Genomic DNA, 25,674 nt, shown 5'->3' on the forward strand with positions numbered 1-25,674 from the left:
TGTACAAGTGTGTATAAAAAAGAATATTCATTCAGTTCTCAATATATGCACTCCTCTATGCACTGATAATTATACAGTAGGCCCATATGGATTGTTTTTCGATGGAGACTTCCGGCAGGATAATGGACCACATCACAAAGTGCTTATCATCTCAGCAGGGCTCCAGGACTCTAACCCTAACCCTGGCTACAAGAGTGCTGCCTGCAACTAAATGTCTCTAAAACAGTTCACATGTTCTTTTCTAAAACCAATAGATCCACAAGTGATCATCACATAATGGCTGAGGGTGCAAAATTACAGGTTGTGAAGGAATTTAAATATCTTGGGGTGCTAATTGACTCAAACCTCTCCTTTAAGTCACATGTGAAAAAAATCTGTAAAACAATCAGGTTATATGTTGCTAATTTTCCTTCCATCAGAAATCACATGTCTACAGAGGCTGCCAAAATGTTTTTACATTCTATGATTTTCACCCATTTCACCATCATTATTGTTTGACAAGCTGGTCCCAGGCCAACAGTAGCACACTGAAACCACTTGAATCACTCTACAAACAAGCCATAAAAACTTTAGATAAGGAAACGAAGCGTTTCCATCACTGCTTAATTTTGAAAAAGTACCAGCTTTTAAGCCGGGAAGACCTAATGAAATATGTAAACGTATGTCTGGTATATAAAGTCACTCACAACCTAGCTCCACCGCCACTTGTTGCATACATCAACAGAAGATCAGATACTGCTCGAGTCACAAGGGGATCCTCAAGAGGAGACTGTGTTATTCCGCTGCGGAAAAGTTCTTTTAGTGAGTCAGCCTGGTCCATCAGAGGGTCAAGAGAGTGGAACTCAATCCCAAACCACATCAGACAGTTAAACACATATACGTCTTTTACTAAGCAGCTAAAACACTGGATGGTCAATACATATACATGTCAGCACTAACACTATTTATTATTCCGTTAGTTTGAGTCAACATATATGAATTTTACTTATTGTTTCCCCCTAGTTTAATACTGCTTTTATTGTTCTTAATGGCTGTGTCAGTTCTAATTTATATTTTTTTCACTTTATACCATGTTGTATGCTCTTCTTCTTCTGTTGTGTCTGGTTTTATGCTAAGTTATGTGTTGTACTTTGTCTTGTTGTTTTCTGTCTCTATGACGCTTTATGCTAAGTTTTGTTTTGCTTGTGTTGTTTTTTTCTTGTTTTTTTTTGTATTTTAAAAAGCCTTTTTAACATCGAAGGCAGGAGACTACAGATGAAAAATAGCCTTTTGGCTAATTCTGGCTTTTTTAACCCATGGGAAATCATGTGGTTTATTAATTTGCGCTGTCCCCTTCCATAAATAAACTAAACTCAAACTCAGGAACATGACAGATACTTTAGTTTATTACAGACATCAGCTTGGTAGAAGACCTTTGGGATGAAGTGAAACTGGAGGTTTCAGATTTTAGGCTCTTCTGACAACAACACCGTGTCACCTACTTAGTGTAAACAACAACTAATGCAGAAGCAAAAATGATGACTAAAGAAGATATTTGTGAATTTGAAATAAGTTAAGATGAGAGAAGAAAAGCCTTTATTGTTCCTCACAAGGGGAAAATGCGGGTGTTGCAGAGAAATAAGGTACATGATAGTAACAATGAAATCTACTTCCTCTTCACTGGCAAGTCACCTTCTGTGCATGAAAATCAAACTGGCTCTTTACTGGGGAACAAAACGTATTAAAAAACTTAACCGAAACTAAAAAATGTATTAAAGTCAGATTCATTTGAAATCTCCTACTGGTAAATAAAAATAATTGTATTCTAACACTAATCCTTAAAAAAAAAAAACACACACACACACACACACACACACACACACACACACACACACACACACACACACACACACACACCTTCAAGCCCTTTGGGAAATATCTCTTTCTTTTGGGTTTTATTTTAAAGACTGTATCTGCCAACTAAGAGCTGCCATGGCAACAGCCCTTTAATGCGTTGTGAGCACTTACTGAAGAAATTGCAACAATGGGAATCATGTTTATATTACAGTCATGCCAAATCATGTCAGGTTTTGGAGAAATTATCATTTCATTGAGACAAGCGCTTGATCGGGCTATCAAAATAATATGATGCAATTAATGTTAGACAGTGTTTTAGCATCTAAAGGTTAGGGTTTGTCACAGTTGACACAGTTCAGGATAAATCAGTGTGCTGGCATTTCATTTTGTGGCTTATATATCTCCCTAGACGGCCCCTGAAATATACCCAGACTGTGGGCGAAAAAATGCCTACCTCAAAGCAAGGCTGACCTTGAGAGGAAAGCCAAAACCCTCAGCCAGTCAGTGCCAAGCTCATTTTATCCCTGATGAAAAAAGGTTTCTGAATCTTTCAACCTGCAAAGGACTGATAGGGTTTCTGGAGTTTCATAGTTCTGGAGTTTCAAACTTGGGTAATAAGAGGAAGTTAGTCTTCATTTTCCAACATACACATCCAAACACACACAGTTTCAACACGTTCCAATGATGCTGATAAACTGCGGCCAGCAGCAGGGAAACTTTGGAAGCTGTGTCTCGAGAGCTTTTTGTGTTAAGCTTTATGTGAATGTGCTGACGGCTGGTCACCCGACAAAGGAGCCTCTGAGTAAAATCTTTGTGTTGCACAGATATGGCTGGTTTGTTATAGGTCACACTGCTGAGAGATCCTTTTGGGGCACAGGAAGTTATTCTGTTCCAAATTCATAAACCAGTGCCAACTGCCACAACTCCCTGCTGCCTATTGTTATTAAAACATGCATCTTAGTTACCATTTATACCAAGGACAATACAGATATAGCATTTTTACATGGGCTTGTTTACTTTCAGCTAATTGTGTGCTAGTGCTGACAGTGCAGGTTTCATACCGATCAAAAACAATTGAACAGTTTCCATCCTTAACACCAGTGTGTCACAAATATTTAGCGAACACGTTTATCACCATATCTTTTAATGAAGGCGAGGAGGATAGAAAAAAACTTGCAGACACCTCTGGTAAGTTGATTTGAAACATCTGCTTTACACATCTTTAAAACAACCATGGTACTTAAGATGGCATGGTGCCCTATGTGCAAGACTGCAATTTATCTGCCCTATGTTCATATTTCACCTCATTTATAGGAAGCCTATTATACAGAAGAGAAAAACTGTTGAGGCTGTACAGTGCATAGAAATGTTTTTTTTCTTACTGTTATTTCATTCATTCATTCATTCATTCATTCATTAAATCATTCATTCCTTCATACAGTAGTACCATGTCCAGTTCTAGTAGTTGTCCACAAGGTGGCAATGCATACTAATCAGCTGCTATCCACCACTAAATTAAGATGCTGGGTTTAAGATAATCCGTGTTTCTCTCTCTTCTTTTTCACTTACAAACAGCTCCTCACTCTGACATGAACTTCAGAAATGAGAAAATGTTCCACCAGGTAAAAAACATGATCTACAGAGACCGCAGAAAAAAACGTAAACTACTGTCACTTGGTCTCAAAACCAGCTAGCAATATTTAATAATGAAGAAAAACAGCATCCACTTTGATTCTATTCAATCTGGATTTCTGCATTATACAAAAACGTTTACCAGTTGTAATGTTAGCTGTCATTTAATATCAAGTAATGGGGACACAGTATTGTTGTTTTTGTATATTCAATATTGTAATGAATTTGTCATTTTTCAGTCTTTGTATTTTCTGTTGCATTAATTACATGCAAGTCACTCTCCAATGATTCATGTTAATGACCTAGAAGGCTAATGTTAATTCACTCATGGTCTCAAGCTCTACATACATAATTTATTAAGCAAAATAATTAGTGCAGTCAGTGTTGAACTGGCTCATCTCTTTATATTATCCTTTTTTTTTAACAAGAATGCATCACGTTTAATAAGAGCAAAATTATACAGACAAAAGAAGTACACGTGCAAAAAAACTCTGCTGCTCTGTAACTCCCATCCTTTTATCATAGTAAGTAAACAAAGAAGTATCAGAAGAAGAATCAATCTTCATTAAAGGTGAAATTGTGAAGTTGTTCGAGAAAATGAATGCTATTACTCTTCCAGCCCTCATTTAATTCAAGTCATATTTACTAACTATGAGGACTCATGTGCAAACCAGAACACTTTGGAAACACTGAAGAAAATATATCATGACCTGTCAGAAAGACATTCATTTGCGGTGACGACAGAAATCTGATGGATTTCATTTTACAGATCATAGCGATAGAGGTTATATTGTATAGTCATTTAAAATGTATATAGGAAAAATGTTTAAAAAATATCACACATCATAGTATCAGATACTGATTAGAGATCATCTTCAACATGTTAGTGTGTTTCGACAGTATGGTTGTACAAGAGTGCAGGGTGTCTGTTGTTCCACATAATAAAAATGACATAAGGAGACAACCGTTTAAATGGCTTTTCATTCAAATTAATCACTAATTAACCACTGCCTTGCCTTGACTGTTTTTTTTTTATTCTGTTTAATGATGCCTGTTTCAAATTTGCTCTGCCCTCTTGGATTTAAATGAGATGTTTGATATTGTTATGGTAGTAAGTGTGAGCTAATTTTTAATTGTGTATTAAGTTTTCAGTTGAACATAAAAGCATAACCATTAGAAAACAATTATTTCCAGGCCCTCACAGAGTTAGTTGTTAGTTTGGTGTGTTAAATGGTAATGATGAAATAAACTTGTGGGTCCATCCAGGAAGCCACCAGTGTGGATGTGTTATGCATATTCATAACCATGACTTGAGTTTGAGTGTGGATGTCATGTAAATTTAATCAGTAGCCTGCAGTTCCCAAAACCACACACACCTGAGACATTTGTCTTTTACTTGTCAGTAGTGATGTACTCTTATTTTCCTTTTTCAACTGTTTTGTCCTACAGTTTTTGTCCTACAGTTAACCGATAAATGTATTTAAAGATCAAATAGTTGTTGTACATTAATCAAGATGTTGTGAGTTGCAAATTATTCCACATATAATAGATACAAGTTCAGATATTGCAAGAATTCACAACATACAAGAGTTTTGGTAACTTTCATCCATGAAATAAAAAATAAAACAAAACATGTAGCCTAGGCCTTTTCATCTAATGAAGTTGGGTCAGTACGGGCAGCTAACAGTGGAAAAAGAAACGACTGTCCCTAGTACAAAGGAATAAAGACATGACTCAAGAAGACATAAAATGAGGTATAACTCAACTGCAGACTATTTTATGAAAGGTCTATCACTGTATCGTTGTTCGGAGTTTTATTGTGAAAGATGAAACAGGAAGTTTTATTTTGTAGTTATTCTAATTAATTGTGCACTCCTGACTTAATTGAGGCGTTAACACGTATCCTGCTAACGTTAGTTCTTGTTTACCGTATACGTACAGTTTTTTCAAACTCTGACAACATTTAAACTATGTCCGACAAAACGGAGGTTAATCTAACTGGAGTCAAACAAAGTAAAGGCGTGTGGCTTGTCAAGGTTTGTTCACCACCTGCACCTAACAGTTAGCTAACGTTTGTTCACCACTTACACCTAACGGTAACAGTTACTCATCCACCCAACAACCAACTTAAAGTCATGTTAACTGAGCTAATTTAGCCAACGTTACCAGTTTTACTAATTCAAATGAATTTCATCCATGTCGAAATTAACAATTTGACGAAAAATAATCGTCAAAGCTCATGTTGAGTAACATGCCAAGTTAGTATTGTGGTATGTTTACCCGTGTTCCTACGATTTATGCTGCCTAGTCGAAAAATGCAACCGTAGTGTAGGTTCCAGGATGGCGAAGGGCAGCCCTACTCTGCCTCAGAGTGGTTTACCCTGCAACATACTACAGTTCTGACGCAGCGGACTGTGGAGGTCTGGCAATGCGAGACCCTGATATTCTTAACCTCCCAAGCTCACTTCTAAGTAGCACATTCCGTCATGAGCACACGTCGACAGAATACCTGTTATCTTAATAATAACTTTTAAATTGCCATATCTCTCACCAGGTCCCCAAGTATTTATCTCTGCAATGGGACAAGGCCACAGAAAAAGGAGAAGTTGGAAAGATTATCATTGGAAAGTATGTTGTGAAAATGGTTAAGCTTTCAATACATGGTTTTGATATGCCTAAATCATGTCCTCATTATCAGTATCGGTAATGCACACTTTTGTCTTCTCATCTACTTGACAGAAAGCAAGGCAAAACAGAGGTGAGACAGCTTCATATAATACTTCACAGACAGCTGAGTGATTTTTGGCTATATATATGTGTGTGTGTGTGTGTGTGTGTGTGTATATATATATATATATATATATATATATGTATGTGTGTATATATATATATATATATATATATATATATATATATATATATATATATATATATATATATGTATATATATATATATGTATATGTGTATATATATATATATGTATATGTGTATATATATATATATATATATATATGTATGTATGTATATGTATGTATGTATATATATATATATATGTATGTGTATATGTGTATATATATGTATATGTGTATATATATATGTGTATGTATATGTGTATATGTATATATATGTGTATATATATATGTATGTATGCGTATTGTTATAGTATTGTTCATAATAGATTATCGTGGGTTGCAGAAAAAAATAGACGAGACGCCGAAACCCTTGCTACAGAACACGAATGTGGTGCAGCTTGTGCTGTATAAAAAGCACAATTGCTAAACATGGATGCTGAAAGGAAAACCCAGTAAAAGAAAAACTTTTCAAATAACAAAAAGGAGTCGGCCTTAACATTATAAAGAAAGGAGAAATCGTCTTTAAAAAAGAACCATCTGAAAGAAGCGCAAGGTAATTATGCCATTATACTTTTAGTTTCTGGCGCAGTTTTTACATCGGTCAATGTACAGTGTAGGTTTCAATTTGTCATGAATAAATGCTGCAGCTCCTCAAGACCAACATTTGAGGCTGTGGTTCATAATTATCATGGGGTGCAACCTAGGTCTGGTCTGTTAAACAAAGTAACATTAATTATACAATAACACTTTAGATAATTATTTCAGAACAATGACTATTGACTATTGAAAATAGCAGGATTAGCCTGCATTGAAAAGCAGTCCTTAAATATTTGTCTCAAACATATCTTTACCATGTCATGTGAAATGTAACTTCAGTACACAACAAACATATATTACTGGGACCCCTACAGATGAACATTTAATATCTATATTCCCATTATGGACACCACCACTTACAATCCCCTGACCATATACAGTCCAGCCATATACTAGGTTTTGACCTAGTCTTGTTAAGTATTGTTTTCACCCATTCATACTGCATATTGTATTTGTTTTTAGCAAAGTTATTTATTTAGTTATTTGCCATATATTTTTTTTGTTCTTTGTTGTATCCCATCACTATTTTCTGCTGCATTGACCTAAAGTTCCTCAGAGCTTCAACATAAGTTCATCATATCATATTTGACCTTATGTGATGAATCAGAGAGTTTGTTGTTAATATGACTAGTCAGCAGGGCCTTGACTCAGCTGTGTTTCTCAGGTATGTTTCAGCCTGAATGAGGAGCTGACGGCCCTGGGAGCTGTGGGGGAGCAGGATGCATCACTGCAGGTCCCAAGGGATCATCCCTTCACAATGCACACAGTGGGTGGACAGACCATGGCTGTCTTCAGCCAGAGCAACGCAGGTCAGTCTCCGACTCAGCTGTTCCAGCCCTCGTCTCAGTGTTTCTCTTGTGCTAGATAATGTCATCTGAAACACATGTTTAATGGGGGCTGGAGGGTTCAAATAGATGCAAATAGATTTGACGGTGTAGGGATTCCTGTGACGCTCTACAGGGCAGTGTGGTTTGTAAGCTAAACAAAAGTTGATATCCTAGACAGATGTGATCTAAGATCTACTGCAAGTACCTGCAGATTACTAAGTGTTAAACTTAAAAACTTAAGCAAAAATAAGGCTTCCCACAAACATCTGACATTTTTAAGAGAAAGGTGTTGGCTTGTAATAATAGTATTCACATTGATTCAGAATGAGGATGTGACCGTTTCCCAGAAGAAAAGGGAAAAAATATAGGAAAGTCTGAATGTAGAGTTTAGGTAGTCTCGCATTGCCAGACCTATCTCCACAGCGCTGCGGAGGAGGGTCTGTCTGGTCCACACAACATTCTGGGATAGAAGAAAAAGGTGGTCTGGTTATTGGCATTTCTTTAAACCAATCACAATCGTCTTGGGCGGCGCTACGTGCTGGACGCATGTACGGTGCCTCTGCAAAATAGCCTCAGGAAGGAACTTGTTTTGGTGGAACATAGGCATGTAGGGAGGCCAGCTCTGGAACTTAAATGGCTGTCGATTGTGTGATAAAAATGTTACGAAAAAAAAAAAGATAAATATAATTTGATTGTCGGTTCTAGCTTGGAGGATGTTTCCCCGAATTGACTGGAGTTTAAAATGCTAACGCAAAGAAAGCGGAAGGTGAGGGACATCTGACAAGGGACATCCAGCGGAACCTCCGGCGGCACCGGAACAATCCCGTAAATGAAACATCGTTGATTTAGACTAGAGTTTAAGTAAATTTAGTTAAATATAGAAAATAGTAGTCTTATGTTAATTTACCTGATTGAGTTGTTGTTGTTAAATCATGCTGAAACAAGCAAGCAAAAGTCCTGGAGCTGTTCCGTTGACAGCTCATAGAGAAAACCAAAGCTCAGGGACTTTACTCAGAATAGTGGCACATGACACGTTACAGATTTAACTTTGTCTACTTTCTTATGTTTTCTTGCTTTGATGCTTTGAAAAAAAGCTGCTGTTGATTGATTCGACATTGGTTGTACTGTAAAATTTGTTGCTTCTGATTAATGGAAAACATTTGCTGCCAGCCATGATGTGTCATACATATACATGAGCTAGAGGGATTTGCAGGGATTTGCATCAGAGTTTAAAAATAACTGTATGGTTGGGTGTCTATGAGCGTGTGACCTGATAAATTACAATAGTTTAGGGTGTTACTGTTAATGCGATGCTTCTATTTGATCACTTTCATGTGTCTTTTTTTTAATTGCCTTTGAAAAGGAATAAAATAAAACAAAAAAGTTCCCATAATTCAGTGAAAACCTAATTTAGGGAGACGGTAAATAAATAGCAGGGTGCAGGCTGTTTTAAATCAGTAAAATGTCAAAAGCGGTTCTGTACCTACCAGGGTGCCAGTGCTCAGTCAGCCTAAGACGCTGGTATCGGTATCGGGAAGTACTGGAGTTTATGCACCGATCCGATACCACGTAATAAAACCCTAAAGAAAATTTACGTTAAAGTAGTTTATGTATGTTGTTTTTCCGTTCTAACTGACTGTCAAACTGGATAATAAAATTTAAGCTCTTGGGCGTTCATTGTTCATGTTTCACAAAGAGTTTAACCTGAGCCAGACCGACAACAAAGATAGAAATAATATCACACACATACAGGGATAGTAGTATACACTTGTTAAAACATAATAAAATATATGACACACTGGTATCGGATCGGTACTCGGTATCGGCCGATATGCAAGTTCAGGTATCAGAATCGGTATCGGGAAACAAAAAATGGTATCGGACCATCTCTAGCTCAGTCACAATGAAATGACTGCTTCTCATAGTATTTTTCAAGTGCTGCCACAGGTGCATGTAGTTGGGTGGTGTTAGCATAAAAACAAAAAGCATGTTTCAAACATGTAGACCCAGCCCGATCTGCCGGCGATTTGATTTCGCCCTGCAGCTCAGGCTGGAAACCTGTACGTTTATCTATCCTGCTTCAGTCACACATTTGCGGGAACCAATCACAAACTGGCTTATCCACCTGGCGCGCTATTGGTGGGTTTAACACGATGACGATAGAGAAGCGAAGGCAAGCAGCTTTTTGTTTACATTCAACATGGCGGCCACCGAAGCGCAGCAACCCGTTGATGCCGCTGTCACTGCTGTTTTAAAAAATTTCAAAGGCAAGTTTTCTCTGAAAACGCAACAGAAACTTGCCCTGGAACAATTCCTACACAAGAAGGATGTGTTTGCCTTACTACCGACCGGCTTCTTCTTTTTTTTTTTTTTTTTTTTTTTTTTCCTACCGACCGGCATTCGCTCTGCCTTGCTCTGCAAAGTAGGTCACCCGGATCGTTGGTCTGATTGGTTGAAGGACTATCCAATTGCGTACAGAGTCATTTGAACTATGCCCGTTGATCACGTCTCTTGTGCAGTAGAAAATACAGAGCAGACTCCCCAGACTAATGTTCAATCTTAAAAGATTGAGCTTGGTCTGGTGATAGCTAGACTATAGCCAAAGTAGTTTGAAGCACAAATATTTACTAGATGGCAGTTTACCAAAACTCCAAAATGGAAATTGTGAAACTAAATGGAGCATTGTATAGTTCTCTAGTGCAGTATGGAATAAAAAAAAAATAAAAAAATGACGTGTGTGTGTGTGACAGGACTTTATATATAAACCAGCAAAAACATGACATGTAAAAAACAACAGGAAAGTTTCTTTGTGATCTATATAGAGTGGTCAGATATTCTCATCTTTTACTAAAGAACACTGCAAAAATGTACTGCATTAGGGGGGAGCCGCAGTAGTTTTATCCCTTCAGCAGAATCATAGGTTTGTTGATGAAGTGGGACTGTATTGCAGAGAACGCAGAGTAGTTCATAAAGGTAAAAATGTAAACATAATTGACAGATTAGTGGAAAAACAATAGTGGTTCAATAGACAAATCTAATGTTTACAGTTCACATGAGATATGCTATGATTTGTCTGCTAGAATTGAAAGTACTGTAGTGACACAATCAATAAATCAATCAATTTTTATTTGTGAAATGAAATGGTATGAGGTATGATTCCAGGAAAATGTAATCCCATCAGCTCCTTCAACTAGTGCATGATTCATGAAGCAGAATGTGTCCGTCATATCGACACACAGAAAAAGAGTCACGCGGTTGAATGATATCGGCACTCCAAGATCCAGCCAAGTCTCGGCAAAAGGACACCACAGCTCCCGACATCACGCTGGAAACCGATGCAGGCAAGGAGGACGCCCATCTTACGACCCATCTGACGCCTTGTAATGGCAAAAATTACACTTGAGCACTGTTCCTTTTATTTCTTATGTTTTTCTTAACACATAGCCTTCTCTCAGCACTATTGAAAGAACAGTTTGTCTCCCCTTATCATGTTGATTCGATCCTGCTTAAACTGCTGAGACAGAAAGTCTGGGAGACGAAGCATAGGCCCTTTGTTTAAACTGATAAACTACAAGGACACTATAAACCATCTTCCTTCCCAGATCCGTTCCTCCCTAGTCAGTTACGATGTCCGGGGAATGTGACCCCAGATGTGAAAGTGGGGGACAGGGGATAAGGTGAAGTGGGTTTATGACACCTTGGGAGATTTAGAAAAGTATCTGGCAGGATCTTTATCTTTATGTGCATGTTAACCTATAACCTGTTAACCTTATCTGGACACTGTCTGTGAGAAAATGTAAACCATTGTTGTAGGTAGATCATGTTTGAATTGTCACTCCCCTTTTCCCAATGTGCATTTAAGCTCAGTGTTTCCTTGACTCATTTGAAGAATCGGCACTCACTGAGCTGCTTGTGCTTTTGTGACTCTGTTATTCTTCCTATATTTGCAAATATATCCTAATAAATCTGAAACCCTAACTTGGTTCAGTTCTCCGACTGTCTTATTTGTTACATTCACTAAACTTTGAAACCTCTACCCCTGCTGGACCAGAAACTTCCATTACAGCCTTCACACTGGCTAAAAGGATGCCCAGCAGAGAAGTTGCAGTCGGTGTTTAATTCCTCCATGCTTGCCTTGGTGCCCCTCTGATGTAGGGATGTTCAGAGTTCTTTATCATCTCTCGAGGGGAAATTTGATTTGCAGTTGGAGGTACAAAAAACAACAAAACACCAACACAGTAAACAAGGCATGAACCATTTTAGCAGCACACAACCAACAGATTGATTAAGAACAATTTCATTTTTGCTCTAGGGAGCCTATATCTCCACCCAGAGGGAAGAGGAATGAATTCCTCCAAGAGTGGGTGGTCAGAGCTTGACAAGATTGACCGTGCCTTCTTGCAAAACTTGTCTGTCAAAGATCTTTGTTAGAGATGGATGCAGCGATGGTCTTGGTTGTCCACATAGTCGGAATCGTAGCCATACGTCGCAGCTGTTGCCACCGTAATGCCTATAGGCTATAGATTACCTTAACCAAGTGCGGTCATGTGTTTAAATTAGGGCTGTCAAACGATTACTTTTTTTAATCGTGATTAATCGCTGAATATCTAAAGTTAATCGCAATTAATCGCATATTTTATCACATGATTAAAATTCTATTATTTTGCATTTCAGAACAGTTTTTAAGTACATATTAACAATGGAAAGAAATTCTTACCAGTGTATCTTGATTGGGAATCAAATGAATGCAAAGAAAGTTACTTGATGAATTTTACTTTAAGATTTGTATTTGTTATTTATTTACTGTAAACAAAAGAAAAATGTATGAATCTGTCATTATTGCACAATTCCTCCAAGTACTTAACTAAAAAACTAAAAATCCCTGTCCTTACCAGAGTCAATATAGTGTTTAGTAACTCCTAAATAATGTTGATTACTCACTGACGTCCAGTGATCACCGGTTAATGAGACAGCGTTTGCAGCACTTTGCAGCAGTTCCAGTTGGGCTGCTTTCTCCATGTCGTACAGGCTGTGTATGCGTGAAAACTACTGTCCCTCTCGACGGCAATGAGACGGATCAGAACATGCCAACCGTAGTACGTCTTTAAGACCAGAGTCTTCTACCATGCTGACAGGTCTGCAGTTAGTTGCCACCCGTTTCGCAAGAGCTGTAGTAAATTTTTGTTTTTGTTTTGGTTTCATCCACAGGTCGGCAAGTAGCAATCTCCAAAATACTGCTTTGCCTGAGTGTATAGCATGCTAGTGGGTAGCATCAACCTGAGTCATGTTAATTAGCTCCATAGGTGGTAGCTCAAGCTTGACGTGCTTCGGTGATATTTTAATTCGGCTTTACACAATGTGCATATGGCTTTCAACTTGTCTACGAGCCGTCCGGGAGTTTTGGAAAATAAAAAGCGCCATTCAGAGTTGTGTTGCTGCTGTCTGTCTTCATCATGCCTGCAGCCTGCAGCAGGAGGAAGTATCGCAGCTTGATGATAAGTAACGGTGCAGCAAAGGGTCAAAATAGTAGCCTGTTAGGCACGACGCAAAGCCGAGTGAAGTGTAAAATAAATTAATAAATGCTGGCATGCGATTAATGCGATTTAAAAAAATAAAATAAAAAATGTACGCGTTATGCTCGGCCCTTAATCGCATCACGATTAACGCGTTAATGCTGACAGCCCTAGTTTAAATGAATTTCCATGTCTGCAGTTAAAGTGCTCATATTATGCTTTTTGGCTTTTTCACTTTCCTGTGTTATATATCTTTTTTGTGCATGTTATAGGTTTACAAAGTGAAAAAGCCCAAAGTCCACTCCAAAGGGACTTACCATCTCCAACAGAAAACACTGTTCACAAACTGCTCCAAACAGCTCTATTGTAGTCCAGCCTTTACTTCCATGACGAACGTGCGTCACTTTGTAACACACGTTATAATGCTCGCCTAGCTGCTAGCATGGCACTCCCTCATACTCTGCTTCTGACTGGCATGTAGTGTAAGGTGACCAGATTTCTGAGACAAAATCCGGGGAGATTTTCAGCTCAGAAGCGTAAATACCTCAAAAACAGGTAATGGTTTTTATCTTTGTAAACTTAAAATGGGGACACTGCCCCAGGGACGTCACTAGACCTAGAGCTGCTTGTGCCCCAACAAGCCCCCCTAGGGGGGTCCATGGGTATGCTCCCCTGTAAGAAAATGGTGTCTATTTTAACATTTAAATGCATCAATCTGGTGCCCTTTAAAAAGAAATTCAGAGGTTAGACTTGATTATTCTTATCTATGGATGGAAATATTTGTGCTGTAGCCTGAACTATTTTGCACTTCAGAATTATAACTATATAGTATTATTATAGTACTATATAGTTTTTTCTTCATATTTTTGCATTAATGTCACTAGGAAGCATACCAGTAGAAATATATATTCATATTTGTAAGTGGGATATATATATAAGTAAGTGGGATTGTCTGGAATCTGGCAATATAATAACCATTATGGTGGGATACACTGGCTAAGCAATTTACAAAAAATATCTGTGCTGACATAAATAGTTTACATGAGATTAAATTATAAAGTTGGAGACCATGTAGAAATTTTGTTGCAATTTCAAAACTGGATTACTCAGGAACCGCTTGTTGTACCGATGCATGTGTTGAGTGAAGAGTTTGTGAGATATTTCACAGAGAGTAATGGGTGTGCAGAGGTTTGTGCAGAATGCAAATATAACATTTCATGTAAGTTCAATGTTAATTTTCTTGCAAACAATTTGTCACAGCAAGGGGGTTAACACTTTTGCATGTGCTATATCTGTGTCACATTCTCATTAGGGGCTGAGCCCCCCTAAAGTCTATCCTAGAATCGCCCCTGCTGCTACTTCATGCTTGTACTCCACTACGCCTCAGAGGGAAATGTTGTAATGTTTACTGCACTACATTTACCTGACAGCTTTTGTTTTATTGCTTCACACCTGGGCTTGTTTCTGCAACAGCTCATTGAGTATCGGATACAATTAAAACTATTGAGAAAATATTTTCCTTTGACATTGGTCCAGTATTAAATGAGATCACTGCAGTCGGCAGCGACGAAACAAGACAATTGTTCAGCTTGTATTTACGTTCATAAAAGTGCTTGTTTTGCCGCTGACAGGCTCAGATTAATATTCTAAGTGTTGGACAACATTATGGAAAGGATTTCTAAGGAGGTGGACCTTTCTATTAAAGAGTAAGTAAGTAAGCAGTAATCCTTTTTTTAAACATAAAAAATTGCGTTCGCTAAACCCACCAGACTCCATGGAAATAAACAGCAATTTTAGCATCGTAAAACATGGGCATTCTAAAACATCTCTGAGCTCTGAGCAGTGCTCGCTCTGGCTGTCTTGAGCCTGCGCATGTAGGGTGCACGACTATACGTTTGGTCAATGTTTTCTTTCTTTCATTCCAATTTCGGGTCTGTTAGTCACAGTGAAAACCGGGGACATTTCCGGGGACAGCTCCAGCCAGGGACTGTCCCTGGAAACCGTGGACCATCTGGTCACCCTATTGTAGTGCTTACCTAGCTACTGTGCATGTGTGACTCCCAACAAAGACGAAAAAGTGTGATGCCTCTCTCTGTAGCTAAAACAGAGAGCTCAACACACAGGGTGAAAAGAGGAGCTGCAGCAATGTGCAGTACAACAAAAATATGGTGTTTTTTGAAAATTGAACTATGTAAACCTATTCTGATATAACCTCTAAATACAATTCTAAACCTGAAAATGAGCATAATATTAGCACTTTAATGTTGATTGGAGACATTTTGTTGTTTAAGTGGCCAAGTGCATCGGTGACGACCGATCTTTGCATCTACAGTCCATCTTTTACAATAATCATTGTTTTCAGTTTTTGTTCTCTGTTATGCAATGAGGGTCTTGTCCAGGTTGCCAGTTACCAGGCGTCGAAGAAGATCGCAAAGCCAACCCACTGTGTCAATAGGTTTGAGTTCAGTCCATTCATGCTCTGAACATATACTGTGGGTGTAGTGTACATAAAAACAAAGCGAGAGAAAAATAATAAAAGGTGCGCCTTCTGCACATCTTGGTGGTGAACATGCTGTACTCGCGCTGTTTATTTGGTTGTCATGACTTTGCGAGTGATTGACAGCCTGTCACTGTTCCAGTTGCTCATCCTCAAAGAGGAGAGCGAGTGGACGGCTGTTCGTTTGAGTTTATTCGAGCGGACAGCTCTGCAGAGTTGTGTAACTGCGACTTTTCATAATATTTTGAAGCATTTTGCACAACGGGCTGTATCTTGTCTGTGTCTTATGGTTCCTGTCCATCTCAATTGTGCCAACCCTCATTGATATAAATGGGGTGGACGAAATAATAAAAACACATGTATAACACAATGCAGTTCAACAGCACCACAAACCGCAGCCTCTAAAATGAACATAACTTACATTAAAGTATGATTTTTTTGCTGGATTGTTGTATTAGACTGCATTAGTTTGAGCTAGCTGTATCTAATAAACTGGCAACTAAGTGTATAACCACAGCCCGATGAAAGGAAAATTTAATTTTTCTGTTTTTGCCATTACAACAGATGGTTTCTCATCAGCTACATCTGTCATTATCAGTAAACTGTGTTATGCAAATTGAAACAGCGCTTTCTCTTCATCAGGGTGCATCCTACAGCCACAAAGTTTATTCTATCACCGCCCTCGTGCACTTAAATTCACCCACACTTGCATCTGCATTAATACCTCCTACATGTGATAATGGATTTATCTCTCTTGGATGTTTCTCTTTTTCAGCAACACTAGTAGACCTACAAATGCTTTGGGTTTCAGTCAAGATGTCAGAGAGAATCAGCAGTATAATTTTTTGTGTGGAAACATGGCATTCAGGGGGTGTTAAAAAAAAACCTCTTGGTTTTTTCTTAAAGGTGTCAGTGCTCAACATGGCTGGCTTGACTGTGAAAGTGCACTGGAAACAAGAAGTAGGATAATGTCCTCCTGAGATGTGGTGGTGTGTACTCTCTATTTACCTGACCGACGCTCTGCTCCGCCCCCATTGCCCACATGAATGTGTACTGTATGACACCAGCCTCCCACTCACTCCCACAGTCTCGCTCTCTTCAAACACACACATACACACACGTAGCGGTAGCAGCAGATTTCCGGCCCCACTCTCACACTTTTTGCCTCACACCTCCTCACATTTTACAGATTCTTGACACCTCGGACAGAGCAAGTCTTTAAAAAAAAAAGAGAGAATCTAGTCAAATATATTATCAGCTATATGCATCCAATAATTTACCTTTTGCTCATAACATTTTATGTAATCACTCGAAATCACCAAATATGATTCAAAGCATATAGCCTATATTGCATATATTATATCTCCTTTTAACTATATAACCTTTACTGTGCTCATTGTAACACATTTAATATTAAATCAATGTATACAATCAATGACATGATGTTTGGATAAAGGCAGCTCAGCCAATCGATAACCCTAACCTGAAACAAGCAGGAGGGCCTTGACTGTAGTGTGTGTGTGTGTGTGTGTGTGTGTGTGTGTGTGTGTGTGTGTGTGTGTGTGTGGCTGCAGGTCATTCAGGAAGCCCTGGATGTGTAGAAGTGTAATTTCATTGAAGACAATGCATTGGAGATGGCACAACTAACTTTATGGATAAAAGCGTATGGTGTTTCTGGGAAAACCAATCTAAATAGTTTTTTATTTGTGTTATTTACAGTGTTTATTTTTGTTTCCCCTGATTGCCAAGACTTGGCAGAACAATTTCCAATAGCCAAAAGTCATGTTCATTATTGTTCTCTGTGTGATTTTAATACATTTCTCCGAGATTTAATTTCCGTTGTCTTTACAAACAATTACATAACAATGTATACATTCATCTTTGTTATGACTATAAAGACATGAATGATTCATGTGACATTCTTGCAGCATACATGTCCTGATAGCCCAGGTTGTCCTGAAAAGAAAAAAGTCTAATTTGATTGCGCATTACAAGGTTGAGGTTATACACGCATTATTACACAAGGAGATCAGGCGATCCAAAGATTGGAAAAAATGGCTTACCACTCCCACTGCCATCTCTGCCGTCACAAAACAACAGACATACAAGTGGTCTTGTTAGATACCTAAGACGTCACACAATCGCCTCAAGTGGCAAATGTTTTTTTTTATCCCCCCCCAGCAGAGGCCATGGTGAACGAAGCATAGTTGAAAATGTCAATTCCCCTCAAGTCCCTTACCCACCCTCAACCCAGATCAGGTCCAAACCAGACGGGGGAAAAACAACACAGACCAATGCACACAGACAAATACACACCAGTAAGGACATACAACATCCAAAAGATAAAAAAAATAAACAAATAAGTACGTAAACAAATTAAAGGAAATGCAGGACGAGAGAGAGAGAAGAAAAAATAAAAAAAGGGAAACGTCGAGTGGAAATGTTTGCAAATGCAAATGTTTTTTCACAAATTCCAGCAACCTTTTTACAACTTGTTTATTTACGTTATTTGAAAAAAAAGGACAATCATAAAATACATTCTACTTAAATATTATTGTAGCTGTAACTGAATACAAAAAAAAGTAATTGTACTTGAAAATATTGCTTACATTTGTTCAAATTGACAACAATATCAGAGCATGCTAAAATCATCAGTGGGCCTAAAATACCCTCAGACCCCGTAGGGTTAAATTGTTTCCATGCCAAACAAGACACAAGCATGTACTCTTCTCTCTCTCAGCCAGCTCTAACTGTGTCCATTTGTTTTATGTCTGTCCATGTCCATTTGAAATGTGTAATCCAGCCAGCCATGCAGATTCTAATCCCTATTAGACAAACATTTCAGACTCTGTATAATCCATTCCTCAACCTCTGTTATACAAGTATTCAATGAGCCAACAATATAGAGGGGTTGCTAATGGTGATCACTGATGATTGATACGTACGCGAATGGTGTCTCACATGGCTTTTGTACTGTAAGGCTGCTAGCTAAATGTTCCTCCATTATTTCCTCCCCTCGTTCTGCTTTGTTCCGGCAAGATCCAGGTATTGATTAAGAGGTTGCTAAGCAACAGGCGTAGTTGCCACAGAAGCGTGCAGGGGAGAACAGAAAGCCAGATAATGTTCTGCTCTGTTACTGTATGGTTTTCCTTCAGCTGTCTCTGTGATGCTTTTCACTAAAGTTTTGGAATCCTTGAGTCCTTTTTGAAATAACTTAAACCCACACCTACAGAGTGTTTGCATTCATTTAGTCAGTTTGTAAACTATAGACTCCAGAAGTTACTTAGTGTTGTAACTTTGAATACCTACTTTGACACTTTTGTTAATACAAACTAACTTAAATTTGCAATGTCAGACTCTTAGCTATGTTAAATGTCAGACACTTAGTTAACCTGCTTCATCAGGACTGTGTGTTTGTGTTTGATCAAATTTGACTGACAGTGCTGGCAACACAAGCAAACAACCCCATGTCATCAGATTTTGGTTGACACGTTGCTAAACTTTGATTGGTTCACAGAAAGATGCCCCTGCATAATTAAGCATGTTACACCCTCGGATTAGCTGACATCAGGCACTGCCAACATGGCGATTACTGGAGCCGACTTTTGAGCTTCATTTTGGCTCTTCAGAAACCTATGGGTGATGTCACGGAGACTTCAGTATATCCATATTTCATACAGACTATAGAAATAACCTAGCCTGACCTCGAATGTTGTGGGCGGGGCTAAATTAGGCTGGCATCCAGGCTAGAAATAACCCAAACTATTCTAACTTTGGCAGAACATTTTTTTTCATGTTGGACCTCATCTCTAAGAGAGTATTTGAGAAAAAGGTTTTCAGGGCCTTTTACAGATTATGCAGATTATGCCAGCAGCCTAAATCATTTTACTCTCAGATTCTGTTTTGGATTAAGTTTTGGATGAATTTGTCAACTTTGGTGCTGTGTTTTCTCCTTCCAGGCAGCGCAGGTTAGGGTTAGGGTTAAGGTTAGGGTTAGGTGCCTTGATGTCAACTGTCGCAGCGCTGCCTGGAAGGAGACGCTGGGGGCTTAAAACACCATCGAGCGTCTTTTCCATAGCAACTACTGAGCCATCTGCCATGCCGCACGGATTGAAACCAGGATTTCTTAGAAATAGTTTAAACTGATGGTCCTAACATGTAGTATTGTTATATTATCTGGCAGACTCCTGTGTCTCTGTGTTGGTAATATCAGTAAGATAGTTTCCATCTACCTATTTTTATGCACAATTTCAATTTTCACATTTAAAAAAATTACAAATATTGTAAAAAAGTTCTTAGCTTGACTGAGGCGGAAACGCTTGTGTATCGATAAAAACAAAATGTGACGAAGTGCAACGGAAACAGACTTGGTGAATTAACCATGATGTATTTTTGTGTAGTTTGTTTCAAAGGGATAAACTGCTGTTGTCCTGCTATGTTGTTATTTGAAATTCCTGTTGTGTAGTAGCATCAGGCCCCAAACCGTTGGAACTGCTTAGGCTGTTGGATCCTGTGCAGACTGTCGTAGGTGTTTTATTGAAGGAGCGTGGCTGGCTTAGCTTTGTAGGTTCATTCCAAAAGTGTGGCTCATGAATCGCTGAGGGTTTAAAGAGGAATGTCAATTGACTGGATACCTCTTAAAAAGCATGACTTTGTAGTCAGACGACAATAACAACACATGCTTGCAGGACTATTTTGACTTCATTCACAATGATTTTAGCAGGCCCACAGTATGAATTGTTGGCACTCATCAGCTTTTAGCAGCTCCTTGTGCAGTACTGGAAGTTGTGCACTAATAGCTGTATGGTTAGGCTCTTTCCACGAGTGACGTCATGGAGCAGTTTTGCTGTTTTGTTAAAGCTGTGCCAACGTTGATCCAATAGGAGGATATAAAAGTTCCTGCTGTCGGAGAGATCAAGCCTTTTGAAAAGGACTGACTGTTGAAAAACTGACTGTTAGAGCAGTTTGAAGCTGTCGGCTCTCTCCTGTTGCACTGCTCTCTGCTCTTTCATAGCACAACCTGAATGTACATGGAAAGAATGCCATTCTCGAAATATGAGTATCAAAGGTATTGTTTGACATGAAATTCTAGCCCTGCTGACATTTTGTTTTGCAACATTTATTTTTCCCTTGAAATTCACTTGAGCTCCCCTCTTCTTATATTTATACAGTTCCACACATTGGCACAAGTTTCACTACACTACATGAAGAAAATAGTCACGTCGCTTAGAATCCCTGAAATGTAGGAAATATGGATTTTCGAAGAGAGCTTGATTGTCTATTTAAATTGAGCAGGCAGATGGCTGGTCGCCGTTCTCTGGGCATAAACCCATCTTCCAATACGTAACAAATGTGCTGTATTTTACCAGAACACAGTCTAAATTTGTGTATTCAAATTTGTTGTTTGCACCCCACAGGTTCCTCAAAAAATGCAGATCTCACATTTACTGTTCCCTGTAGTCACAATGAAGCAGAGGGCTGAATCACTGTGACTCAAGGCCTGCTATTCTTCTCAGAGATGCATGTTTGTTGTTGTCCAAGGTTAAAATAGGAGAGTTAGAGCCAGTTATTGTTTCTCTAAAGAAACATCATCTGCGTTTTCATTTCTGTTTTGCTACTGGAAATAAAAGTTTGTCCAAACCCTGCTGTGCTCCCACACAAGAGACACGTGGCACCCAGAATATAATGACAGGGGCTCAAATGTGATGCAGTAGATAAAACGTGAGCCTCTGTCAGTAGGTTGTTAACTGAAAGGTTGACTGAAAAGGTTTTAGTAGAGCACATTGCAAGAAGATGTGAGGGAAGTAACCTCTTTAAATCATCTGTTCTTTGAAGTTGCAGATGGTGCCTCTATCAGGTTATGCCATGTCAGTTAAAGTGTTTGAAGTCCTTTTAGACTTAAAACAAGGCAAGAAGAGCAAATACAGCCATAGACCATGGTCAAATGCTGTGATTTTACATTTTCCTCATAATTTCATCTGAATCTCTGATTCACTTGTAATTTCATAAGGCACTTGAATTACCGCTCACATTTAAGCAACCCGTCTTTTTGTATCAGAGAAAGTTGGACAGCTTGTTCTGTGTTTTATTTTCCTCCCATCGCTACGTTATTTCAAATGAGAAATCCAATTTACTCTAACAGCCCATTTCTGTATTTAACATCCAGGCTTGCACCAGTGGGTTTCAGAGATTATGGCGCTTTCCCACTGCTAGTACCAGCTCGGCTCGGCTTGACTCGACTCGGCCGCAGTGCCCCGTCCTCCATTTTCCATTGCAGATTTAGTACCGCCTCATGCGTGAGGCGAGCGTGGCTGGTCATCATAGCGACGCCGCAGGAAACAGCCGTGACCTAACGCGACGCACAGAACGTCGAAGGTGTGTTGTTTTTGGCTGTTGCCACATGCAGAAGACAAATTTTGTTTCCAAAGAAGCTGGAGGCAGCCAAAAAAACACCGCTGACTAAACTATTTAAAAAATGGAGGGTTTGTTCAGGACACCCCGTCTGTCGCTAGCAATGATGACGCAGTGATTAGTGCCGATTCTCTCCGACCAATCGGTAGTCTGCAGGTTTTCACGTCACCTTTTGGTATCACCTCAGCTTGCTTGGAACCTTGGAAAAAGTACCTGTTAGCTAGTAACAGGTACTTTTTTTCATAATGGAAAAACAAAAAAGGCGAGTCGAGCAGGTACCATGTAATGGAAAAAGTCAAGTGCAGTCATGCACACAGACGCATTAATAAAAAGAATCCCATTAACCTGAACCTGAACCTGAACATTATTGTTGGACCAGCGCAAGAGCAGGCCACACATTGGTTTATTAAAAATGTAATAATAGCCAGTCAGTGTTGTCCACATCTGATATGATGGTGGTTGTTCCACGCAGGTCACATAGTCCATATGGTTGTATTACTTTTGTGTGAGATGTATGAGCAAGAAAATCGTTTTGTGTTGTGTGGGAGGATTTTACTCAACAGTAATAAAACTTGCTTCACTCAGCCTTAAAAAAGCTGCTCACCCACCATTAGTCTGGCTGTGGAGAGTTGCTGCTTTGCATTGTCTAAATGAGGCCTGAGCTGAATATATCGTGCTCAGATTGTCGTGCCCCAGCACTCCCAAATGAAGCACTGGTGTCTTCAAGGAAAAAGAAAAAACTGTAATGTTGAAAAAAATATTAAAAACAAAATGTTATTTACAGTAGAAACAGGCACCATGTGAGCACAGCATATACAAAATAAATTGACACACAGCCAAGAAACGGCCTCAAGACTACAGTAACTAATAACCTTCCTTAGTTACTATATTGTATTAAAAAAAAACACATTGTGTAAGAATTTCTCCCATCTAGCAGTAAAATTGTATATGACAACCAACTGAATATTACTTTCTAACCCCTCCCATCCCAAGCGCGTTATAACTCCTACGGCAGCCGTATTATTCCAAGAAGTACGTCTTCGTCCATGAGTGTTCCTTCTAGTGTAATAATAGTTTTACGTTATTTTGGTACCATTTCATTGCTAACATCAGCTATCAGGTTCCCAAACATATGCAAGCTAATGTTAGTAAAGTATCAGTGTTATCGTTATTCTGTACATTGTACGAGATTAATAGTGTAAGGCAATGTTTACAGCGTAGGAGAGAAGCAACGGAGGTTTGTGTTTTTAAGAATTAAGAAATTGTGATGTAATTTTCCACTAACATTTTATGAACCAAATTATGGATCAATTGAAAAACATAACTGACAGATTATTAGATAGCATTTTAATTGTAGACTTTGTCAACACTATACTGGTAGTTGAATTTATTGTTATGTTCTAAGTTGTTTTAAGAATATGCTATGATCAAGTGTACATTTAAAATGACCTTTTTTCTGTCCAATTTCAAGATACAGATTAAAGATTACTTGTTGTCCTGAAACAAGGGTAACTGCACTTGGAACGAGCAGATTTATCTCACTTCACTGGCAGAATGGTTTCTGTTATTTTCTTTAGGGATGAATCTGAGCCCAAATGATCTTTTAAAAATTGTAAATGCTGTTTCATAGGCTTTCATACCTTGAGGAAAAAGTATAGTTCTTGGGGGATTTTTTTTTTGAACGTTTGGTATGAAAGAGCTCAGATTTAAATTGTCAGCTTCAATCTAAAAATACCTAAATACATTATTGCATGAAAAAGAATTCTCTATACTCACTGTTCCGTTGTGCCCACCCCTTCCTCATCTCTTTTTGTGTGACTCAATAATGGTTGCTGCTGCCTCTTTTGTCTGAGCTGAGAGTGGAAGTAGAAGGGGTCTGACCTCCCCCTCCTCCTAATCTTCACCCTCTCTCTCTCCTCCTCCTCCTCCTCCTCCTCTGCCATTGGCTCTCTTTCTGGAGTTGAAAGATAAAAATCTTAGCTATGTTAGTCATTTTCTGGCGGAGCGGCACCACACGACTTAAGGCATCGCTATAAGGAGGGGTGTGTGTATGTTAGAGAGAGAGAGAGAAAAAGAGCAGCCTGTAAACGTATGATGTAGGAGTTCAGTTTGCCTGGCAACAGGTGAAAAGACTAAGATGAGACTGTTGATAGTATGGTTTGAGCTTTTCTCACTGCTGTTAACACCTCTGTCCTCTTTCTACCGCCTGCACATCCTGCATGCCTCATCATCCCAAGCTCCCCTTTTGATGAGGTGTGGATCACTTTGACCCCGCGACTAATAAGTAAAGCAGTAACTGTCATAAAAAATTCATGAAGCCGATCTTCAATTAAAAAAAGGTTTGATGTTGAAAGTAAAGTGCTAGGTGTGACATTTGAACAGCACAGATTCACTGGGTTTATCTCCTCTTGAATGTGTTTACATTTACTTTGACGAACACAGTGTTATGTGTGCGTTGTATGTTTGTTTTCTGTGTTTGTGAGGAGTGGGCTAAGGAAGAGGTTCGCCTGATGTCAGAGGTTGTTGTGGGTGTATGAGTCATACTGGGGGTGGTGGCGGCTGGTGTGACGGTTTGACGACATCGCCTGCTGGAACAGATGGTTTCAGCCACCATGGGGGGAGGAAGCACAGTTAGAAGTACAGTGAGAGATGCTGGTCATTTAAAGGTGGCCGATTGTCAGTATGTTGATAGAGGTACAGTAAGGGGCTATTTAATTTGTTTTACAAAGGCTGTTCCACTCTAGAAAAAATAAACTCTGGAGGAGATAAATGCTTTTCAATGTTTGGAGTCAGGGAGCAAAATTTAAAAAAAATTCCATTGGCCAAATGGCTAGTGAATGTTAAAGTTTTGCCAGGCACTCAATAGATAACCATTGTTTTTTGGGCTGGTGAGTGAAGCAAAGCTACCAGCCACTTGCATATTTTACTAGCGTTTGGCTGCTAGTTGTTATTCAATTTAAACATTTCCTCTGAAGTTGCATAAATTGATCTTGACTTATCACTGCTTCACGTTGTTTGGACATAAACCAGGCAAGACTTGTTTTGCATTTCCTTTGGCACAGGCAACATCGGCCTCTGCCAAATCAGCTTTTTGTCCTGAAACGCAGCCATTAGACTCTAGAATTAGCCTTTTTTCCGACCTAGTATAATCAACCTGTTGACTTATGAAGTGTGGTTTTTATTTATAAATAATATAAATGTATTATTCAGTTTGGACTGCTCCAAAGAGCTTAAAAGACCTTAACTTGAATGTTGACTTTAATGTATTTAATTTGATATTGATTTATTTATTTAGGGTATGCATTTCATTGCTTATTTTAAGGGGCATTCAGTTGACTCTGATCATGTCATCAGAGCAATTTCTGCTTTAGTTTTGAAAGGTGTTGGCATTTGCCAGGCAGGGGTCTATCTAAAGATGCAATTGAGTTGCACTATGGGAAATGTAGGATCCATTATTTTTGGAAGTTGAGTCATACTAGATAGAGACTAAAAATTAACAATATCTTGG

At 38.8% G+C, this 25,674-nt stretch overlaps 1 protein-coding gene across 1 annotated transcript in view; it reads left to right on the forward strand.

Annotated features, from left to right (window-relative positions):
• Nucleotides 1-5,438: 5,438 nt before the first annotated feature.
• LOC144525100 (general transcription factor IIF subunit 2-like) overlaps nucleotides 5,439-25,674 on the forward strand; it is a 47,165-nt gene continuing 26,929 nt past the window's right edge. Inside the window, exons 1-4 of the mRNA XM_078261599.1 lie at nucleotides 5,439-5,504; nucleotides 6,023-6,096; nucleotides 6,208-6,226; nucleotides 7,583-7,727. Coding sequence (XP_078117725.1) covers nucleotides 5,439-5,504; nucleotides 6,023-6,096; nucleotides 6,208-6,226; nucleotides 7,583-7,727 — 304 coding nt within the window. The remainder of the gene's footprint in view (nucleotides 5,505-6,022; nucleotides 6,097-6,207; nucleotides 6,227-7,582; nucleotides 7,728-25,674) is intronic.

The sequence above is a fragment of the Sander vitreus genome, chromosome 11 (genome assembly GCF_031162955.1).
Source record: "Sander vitreus isolate 19-12246 chromosome 11, sanVit1, whole genome shotgun sequence".
In the NCBI taxonomy this organism is placed as follows: Eukaryota; Metazoa; Chordata; class Actinopteri; order Perciformes; family Percidae; genus Sander; species Sander vitreus.